The following is an 8,466-nucleotide window of genomic DNA, read 5'->3' on the forward strand; positions in this document are numbered from 1 at the left end:
TAATTTTTTATTTATTGTAGAGATGAGGCTTCGCCAAGTTGCCCAGGCGGGTCTCAAACCTGCGGGCTCAGGCAGTCCACTCACCTCAGCTTCCCAAAGCTCTGGGATTATAGGCTGAGCCACCGAGCCCGGCTGAGAATTCAGTATTAAGGAGATTAAACAGACATGACCAAATGTCACGTGTGAACCTTGATTGGTTCCTGTATGGGGGGAAAATCTATAAAGAACATTATTTAGGAGACAGGTGCAGTGGCTCAGACCTGTGGATCCTAGCATTTTGGGAGGTGAGATGGGAGGATCACTTGAGACTAGGAGTTTAAGACCAGCCAGGGCAACATGGTGAGACCCCCTGGAAATGTTAAAACATTATCCAGGCGTCATGGTGCACCTGTAGTCCCAGATACTCAGGACGCTGAGGCAGAAGGATCGCCTGAGCTCAGGAAGTCGAGACTGTGGTGAACCATGATCGTGTCACTGCATTCCAGCCTGGACAGCAGATTGAGACCCCCAACCAAAAAAAAAAAAAAAAAAAAAAAAAATTACCTGTATTTAGATAGTTGACAAAGTATGAAAACAGACTATAGATAAATTCTGTGTCAAGGTACAATTTCCTGAGTGAGACAATCACACGGGGTTTTGTAGGAAGACGTCTTTGTTCTTAGGAGATGGCACAATGTGTACACCCAGGGAAGGGGTGACAACAAAGAGAATGAGAGAATCTATGTGGCAGATGCAAACAATTGGGCAGTGCAGAAGGGCGTGTGGATATCATCGTGCTATTCTTGTAACTTTTGATAGGTTTGAAATGTTTTAAATGGAGATCGGGCAAAATAAAATAAAAGAGAACCAGGAAATCATGAGTGCAGATACGTGTTGGACAGGGGCTAGCTGTGAAGGGAAAGAGAAACGCAGTGGTGGCTGGAGGGTCAAATGAGGCCAGGGACAGTTTATTGTTATTGTTATTATTATTACAGGCTGAGCCACTGAGCCCGGCTGTTATTATTATTTTTAAGTAAGGTGTCACTCTGTTGCCCAGACTGGAGTGCAGTGGCACAATCATGGCTCACCACAGCCTCGACCTCCTGGTCTCAGGTGATCCTTCCACCTCAGCCTCCCGAGTAGCTGGGATTACAGGCATGTGTCACCATGCTCAGTTAATTTTTTATTTTTTTGTAAAGATGAGGTCTTGCTATGTTACTCAGACTGGTCTCAGACCCCTGGGCTCAAGTGATCCACCCACCTCAGCCTCCCAAAGTGCTGGGATTACAGGCGTAAGCCACTGCACTCAGCATTTTAAAAATTTATTTTTACAATATTTATTTCAATTTTCAAATTTTTTTTTATAGAGATGGGGGTCTTGCTCTGTTGCCCAGACTGGTCTTGAACTTCTGGGCCTTAAGAGATCTTCCCTGGCTGGGCTTGGTGGCTCAGCCTGTAATCTCAGCCCTTTGGGAAGCCGAGATGAGAGGATTGCCCGAATCTGTGGGTTTGAGACCTGCCTGGGCAACTTGGCGAGACCGTGTCTCTACAATAAATCAAAAATTAGCCAGGCATGGTAGTGCGCACCTGTAGTTCTGACTACTTGGAAGGCTGAGGCGGAAGGATCGCCGGAGCCCAGCAGGTCAACACTGGGGTGGCCATGAGCATGCCACTGCACTCCAGTTCAAAGTGTTGAGCCTGCCAAAGTGTTGAGACTACAGGCGTGAGCCACTGTGCTCAGCCGATGCTGTTTTTATAAGATGGAGAAATACCCACAAGTTGGCATGCCCATGGGAATACTCCAGTGGAGGGGGGATACTGAGCCTGTCCCTGTACCTCTGGCTAGAGGGACAGACCCAGAGGAAGGGCTGGAAGTCCCCGCAGCCCTGGGCAGGTGGGTGGCGGGGTGGGTGCTGGTGGACTGCTTTCTGATGACTTCTGTCTCCCTGGAAAATTAGTAAGCACGGTAGTCACTGGGGAGCTAGGGGTGGGCCATTGGAGGTTGGAGGGCAGAGAAGGAATGAAACTGTCGTCCCTGAGGACAGAGCACGGACTGATGCAGTAAGTCCAGGCTGAAGCCACCCAGCAGCGGCCCATGGGCACTGCATGGGTGCTGGGATCCCACACCTCCATGGCTCCTGTGTGTGCTGTCATTAGGAATCAGGGTGGGGTCTGCTGTTCAGGGCCTGGGTGGCCACAGAACCTAGGCTGATACCTGGGCAGGGGGAGTTAGAGGGTCTTGCCTGAGCTTAGGGCCTTCCAGTTCCAACACTGAGCTGGCCAAACCGAATAGCGGCCTCAAGCCTCAGTTTTGGGAACTCTTCTGCCTGCGCTCCAGGAAGAGGCCCCAGTAGCCCCCAGCCTAGTGGTTTTCAGCTGAAGTCTCCTCCAGGGCAGTGCTTTGCACCCCTGGGAACAGATACATAGTCGATGCTTGGGGAACATTTGCCAAGTGAATTTAGGAGCAATTTGGTTAGTTGATAAGGGGCTGCCCCTTTGGGCAGCTGGGGGTCCCACCTGTGCACTGCAGGGGCCTGGGCGTCAGATGCACCTCTCAGGGGCCGACCCACCTCCCCTTCTTCCCCCCAGGTATGCCACCACGCCGACTGCCAGCAGCTGCACCGCCGGGGGCCCCTCAACCTCTGTGAGGCCTGTGACAGCAAGTTCCACAGCACCATGCATTATGATGGGCACGTCCGCTTCGACCTGCCCCCACAAGGTAAGCCCGGGAGGGGCCCCAGCCGGCCCCAGAGCTCATTTGGCAGCTCTGGACCCGTTGTCTGAGGGGACAGTTTTGGAGCTGTGGCAGGGCCATCTGAGGGACGAGAGTCAACCGCAAGTAATGAAATCCCGTATGTCCCCGTTCCTTTTGTCCCACGAACTATTTTAGCAAGAGAAATAATCGGCGGACGGTACTCCATGTGAAGACAGGCCTGTCTTGACCTGCTGTGCTTGCTGGTTCTCACTCCCACAGCTGCTCCTGCTCCTGGCCTGGGGCCTGCACAGAGAAGGCCCCATTTCTTTCCGGTCCTGCATGTCTTCAGGGCAGGGACTTCTGAGCAAATCCCAAGCCAGACTGTCAGCAGCAGAGGCAGTGTGGTGGTGGGGGTGGGGTGTGGTGGCCAGGTCAGAAGGAGCTTGTAGTAGGAAACCAGAAACCCCTCCTGCTGAATCAGGACCTGGCCAGGTGGCTGCATAGGGGTGGCTTACAGGCACTCAGGTCTGGCGAGAAGTGCCTCTCTGCTGGAGCTCCCTGGGACCTCAGGTGTGGTGACAGCAGTGGGGGAGGAGAGGCCTGAAAGACAGAGCCATAGACTTTGGTCTCTTCCTGCCACAATCCCAAGCAGGACTGCATTATCCTTATTCTGTTGAAGGATAAACTGAGGCCACAGGGGGTTTGTACTGGGTGCATCACCCTGGGTGACATCTCAAGGCCCTTATGTCCTTTTGGGTCTAGGGGGACAGATAATAGTGACTGAATCCCTCCCCTTACAGCACTAAAGGCCCCTGGGGTGAACTACATTGTAGGGGTGTCTGGATTAACAGACTGTGGTCCCTCTGGAAATGGCCACGCTGGAGAAGTGGCCGGGGAGGCAGCTGGCACAGCCCGTCCCATTTTTCTCCAAAGGCTCTGTCCTGGCCCGGAACGTGTCCACGCGGTCATGCCCCCCTCGCACCAGCCCCGCAGTGGACTTGGAGGAAGAGGATGAAGCCTCTGCAGATGGCAAAGTGTAGGTGAGGGGTGGGTGGGGGAGCAGTTCTCCTGGGGGCCCCAAGGCGAGGTCTCAGATCAGACAGCTGGGACCAGATGCTTCGGTGTGTTTCCCCAGATGGGCTGATGGGCAGACTCCTCCCCACCCCTGTGGCTGCCCTGACTCCCCAAGGAGGCTGTCCCAGGCCCAGCTAGCCTCCAGGACCCCCGAGATCACCAGGCTAGGTTCCATTAGGTGTGAGTCCTGTGTTGGCCACCAGAGGGCACACAGCCCCATGGGGACCTGGCCTACCCGAAGGTGCCTCTGTCACCTTGTCACCTAGGGGAATGAGGGGTGAGGAACTAACCAAGACCCCGCTCATGTCCCACGCCGGTGAGGCCCATCCACACCACCAACCTCTGTCTCACTGCTTCCCTGCAGGGACCGGAAGAGCACAGGCCTGAAACTCTCCAAGAAGAAAGCCAGGAGGAGACATACGGATGTAAGGAGCCCCCTGGGCTGGCACACGGGGGCTCCCAGACAGGCCGCCCTCTCCTGTCCTAGAGGCCGGATCTCCCTGGCCTGAACTCAGAGTCTTCAGGGAGTGTCCCTCCTTTGCCACCCTGTCCTACAGCTCAGTGCTGCCCACCTCAGCCCAGGTGGGGGCTGTTCCAGGAGCTCATGGGGGGTGGGGCTCTGGGGGCCTCCCCCAGGTGGAGGGAGGCTGGGGAGGTCGCTGGCATTCACTTCCCTCCTGGGGCTCCCGTCCTGGACTGTAGGGTGGGGGGGACGGGATGAGGGGTGGCAGTGGAGAAGCCAGCAGCCCTGTGTCCTCTCAGGACCCAAGCAAGGAGTGCTTCACCCTGAAATTTGACCTGAATGTGGACATTGAGACGGAGATTGTGCCAGCCATGAAGAAGAAATCGCTGGGGTAGGGCTTCATGGAGCTGAGGGCAGAAATGGGGCTGGGGCAGGTGTGGCCTCCCTTGTCGGGGACTCCAGGTCTCTGCAGGTGTGGCCATGCGTGTCTGTGTGGTGGCCCATGAATGAGTCCCCCCGTGGGCATGCCTGTGTGGGTGTGCGTGCCAGTGCGAGGGACTGTGACCGGACTGTGCCCCCGTGCATTCTGATCATGATGCAGGGCCTAGGCCCACCCGTGGGCGGCGCGTGCTAGGTCCCCCACCCCCAGTATGCAGTTGCATCTGTTGAGAGCCTCTTTGGGCAGGTGTCTGTGCACCTGCCAGTGATCCTGTGGGACTTCCCTTTTCCGTTGGGAAGGCAAGGGAGCTGGGGCTCGGCCAGGAGGCCCCTGACACACACACTTTCTGTCCTTGGCAGGGAGGTGCTGCTGCCTGTGTTTGAAAGGAAGGGCATCGCACTGGGCAAAGTGGATATTTACCTGGACCAGTCCAACACGCCCCTGTCCCTCACCTTTGAGGCCTACAGGTTCGGAGGACACTACTTGAGGGTCAAAGGTGAGCAGCAGGCCCAGCAGGCCACCTGGCCAGGTGGGTGCGGGGGTCTGACAGGGCCTCCCGGCGACAGCAGCCCTTCCTGAGCTCAGGCTCCCATTGGCCATGGACCTGAGCAGGCTCATTACCATACAGGTGTCTCCGCTGGGTGTTGGTGGCGGGTGCTGGCAGGGCGGGGCCGTGGGGGAGGGCAGCCAGGCCTTGGTTCCGAGCCTCAAGGGAGAGAGGCCAGGCCCATCCTACACCACACCTGGGCCTGAGAACCTCTTGTTGCCCCCACGCTGCCCAGCCAAGCCTGGAGACGAGGGCAAGCTAGAGCAGGGCGTGAAGGACTCCAAGTCACTGAGTCTGCCCCTCCTGCGGCCGGCTGGGGCCGGGCCCCTGGCGCTGGAGCGTGTGGACCCCCAGAGCCGCCGGGAGAGCCTGGACATCTTGGTGAGGAGGAGGGGTTGTGTCGGGGCTGGGGGTGGGGAGGGGCTCGGGCTGGAGCCACAGCCCCTCCTCAGGCGGGAAGTCACGCTGGAGTCCTTGCTGTCCCTTCTTGGGGCTTTAGTTGCCCGATCTGGAGAATGGGGCTGGCTCTGAGGATAGGGGACCCTCTCTCTTTCTGGATCTAGCCATATCCCAAGGTCATGGGTCTTGTCGGAGAGTCTTCTAGTGCCCAGGGAGTCAGAGTGCACGTGTGTATGTGTGTGTGCGTGTGAGAGAGAGAACATTTATGCCGGGGTGTGAGACTGTGTGTTGCCGACTGTATCTGTGAATGTGTGTCATGGGACGCATTTGGAGCTGTGTTTGTGAGTGCACCTTGCAGCTCAGTGCTTCCTGCTTGGGACTTGGGGCTGTATTCCGGGTGTGTCTGTGTCTGGACCTCCCAGTCCCCAGAACATGTCTGGGTCTCAAGAGGAAGCATCCCAGGGCAGGACAGAAACCCTCTGGTCCCAGTAACCCACCTTGGGGTGGGGATGTGGCGGCCCCGGGGAGGGACCTGGCCCTGACCATCCCTCTCTGGCCAGGCCCCTGGCCGCCGCCGCAAGAACATGTCAGAATTCCTGGGGGAGGCCAGCATCCCTGGGCAGGAGCCCCCTACACCCTCCAGCTGCTCTCTACCCAGCAGCAGCACCAGCAGCGGGGGTGGCGACAGCTGGAAGAACCGGGCGGCCAGTCGCTTCAGCGGCTTCTTCAGCTCAGGCCCCAGCACCAGCACCTTTGGCCGGGTACGTGGCCCATGGCCCGGGGCAGGGCCGCTGGCCGGTGCTGACCCCGATGCTGACCAGGGTCTCCTTACAGGAGGTAGACAAGATGGAGCAGTTGGAGGGCAAGCTGCACACCTATGGCCTCTTTGGGCTTCCCCGGCTGCCCCGGACTCTGCGCTTCGACCACGACTCCTGGGAGGAGGAGGAGGAGGACGACGAGGATGAGGACGAGCACCATGCCTGCCTGAGGCTGGAGGACAGCTGGCGGGAGCTCATTGATGGGCACGAGGCAAGTTCTGCCCACAGCCCTCCCTCCTCATCTCAAAGCGGGGACAATCCTTGAGAGGATCCCACGACAGGATGTTCTGGGAGGCATCCCAAGAGGCTACTGTTATCCCACTTGGAGGAAACTGAGGCTGAATGGAAATGGTGTGTTGCTTGGCTGTTTCAGAGGCAGAGGAAGGTCCAAAACATGGGTGTCTTGACTGATAGTTCTTGTGATGGCGAGGATGATTCTGTCCCTCTCAGGACCTCTGTGTCCCCACTGGGATACTGAGGAAGTTGCTCCCCTCCCCTGGCCATCCCGAGATATTCTGGGACTCCTGGTTGACCCACCCTGCCCTTCCTCTAGAAGCTGACACGGCGACAGTGCCACCAGCAGGAGGCAGTGTGGGAGCTGCTGCACACAGAGGCCTCCTACATCAGGAAACTGCGGGTGATCACCAATGTGAGTGGGGTGCACCACTCCCCCCGGACAGCCGCCCTGCCCCTCTCCCTGGTCTTTCTGGGGGCTCCTCCGCTGAGTCTGGGCCTTTGCCGGACCGGGTGCCTGACCAAGAAGGGGGGCAGAAAAGTCGGACAAGGGCATCTGGGAGGAGGTGTTTCCTACAGGCACCTGGCTGGGAGGGGACTTCAGGCAGGCTCACCAGTTTCTGCTGAATTAGCACGGGGGATGCCGCATTCCTTCACTCCATTGCCCAACAGCTGTTTCTGAGCACCCGCTGTGTGCCAGGTGTCCAGTAGCCCCCACCCTGGATGGGACAGCGTGGGTGGGTGCAAGGGAGGGGAGCACTGCCCTGGGCTTGGAGTTCAAAGAAGGCTTCCTGGAGAAAGCACAAGCTAGGCGAAACCTGGAGACTGAGCCAGGGCAGAGGCTGGGGGGGGGATTCCAGGTTTGGCTGCAAGGCCAGTCTCCCCAGAGTTTCCTCCCAGGTGGAGGGTGACCAGGTGGGCTGTGGGGGGGAGTGGGCTTCACCCGGGCGTGAAGGCCAAAAGGCATGCTCTTTTCATCCCTGGCTGCTTCGGGGCCTCCTGGGAAGGGGGAAGCACGAGTCTGGGCGGGGCTTCAGGGCTGGGACACCCCCTGAGATGCCGCGTCCCGCCCCACAGCTCTTCCTGTGCTGCCTCCTGAACCTGCAGGAGTCGGGGCTGCTGTGTGAGGTGCGGCGGGAACAGGGTCGGTGGCCGGGGCGGGGCGATGAGGGGGCGGGGCCAGCCAGGGCTTGAGGGCGGGGCCGACCGCTCCCGCCCCGCCCCTTGCAGGTGGAGGCGGAGCGCCTGTTCAGCAACGTCCCGGAGATCGCGCGGCTGCACCGCGGGCTGTGGCGCGGCGTGATGGCACCGGTGCTGGAGAAGGCGCGGCGCACGCGGGCGTTGCTGCAGCCCGGGGACTTCCTCAAAGGCTTCAAGACGGTACGGCGGGGCCAGACGCAGGCGCGGGCGCCGAGGCAGGCCTGGGGCCCCGAGGAGGCTGATCCCATCTGCCCATCATCCCCGAGCTGCCCCGACCCCGCGGGAGCCCTCGCGGCCAGAGGCGAGGGATTGCGAGGCGGTCGCCGGGTGCGGGCCTTCTGCCCCCGCCACCTGCCTGCGGGTGGTCCCGCAGGGAGGCTCAGCCTCAGCCGCAGCCTGGGAGAACAAGCTTGCAGTCCCCCTCCTCCCCGGGTGGGCGCCGCCGTGCGCTTGGAAGCGCTTGTGGAGGCCGCGCGGGGTAACCGGCGCTGGGATTGCTTTGCCCGGGCAGTTCGGCGCCCTCTTCAAGCCCTACATCCGCTACTGCACGGAGGAGGAGGGCTGCATGGAGTACATGCGCGGCCTGTTGCGCGACAACGACCTCTTCCGGGCCTACAT

The 8,466-nt window shown here is 59.3% G+C and overlaps 1 protein-coding gene across 1 annotated transcript in view; it reads left to right on the top strand.

Annotated features, from left to right (window-relative positions):
* Positions 1-8,466, top strand: part of PLEKHG5 (pleckstrin homology and RhoGEF domain containing G5) — a 25,839-nt gene that overhangs the window by 14,019 nt on the left and 3,354 nt on the right. Inside the window, exons 2-13 of the mRNA XM_021708247.1 lie at positions 2,569-2,698; positions 3,608-3,710; positions 4,113-4,173; positions 4,511-4,602; positions 5,010-5,179; positions 5,433-5,578; positions 6,157-6,357; positions 6,431-6,625; positions 6,968-7,063; positions 7,726-7,776; positions 7,879-8,028; positions 8,360-8,464. Of these exons, the coding sequence (XP_021563922.1) occupies positions 2,569-2,698; positions 3,608-3,710; positions 4,113-4,173; positions 4,511-4,602; positions 5,010-5,179; positions 5,433-5,578; positions 6,157-6,357; positions 6,431-6,625; positions 6,968-7,063; positions 7,726-7,776; positions 7,879-8,028; positions 8,360-8,464 (1,500 nt within the window). The remainder of the gene's footprint in view (positions 1-2,568; positions 2,699-3,607; positions 3,711-4,112; positions 4,174-4,510; positions 4,603-5,009; positions 5,180-5,432; positions 5,579-6,156; positions 6,358-6,430; positions 6,626-6,967; positions 7,064-7,725; positions 7,777-7,878; positions 8,029-8,359; positions 8,465-8,466) is intronic.

The sequence above is a fragment of the Carlito syrichta genome, unplaced genomic scaffold (assembly GCF_000164805.1).
Source record: "Carlito syrichta isolate Samal-C Ts95f unplaced genomic scaffold, Tarsius_syrichta-2.0.1 Scaffold135623, whole genome shotgun sequence".
Taxonomy (NCBI): domain Eukaryota; kingdom Metazoa; phylum Chordata; class Mammalia; order Primates; family Tarsiidae; genus Carlito; species Carlito syrichta.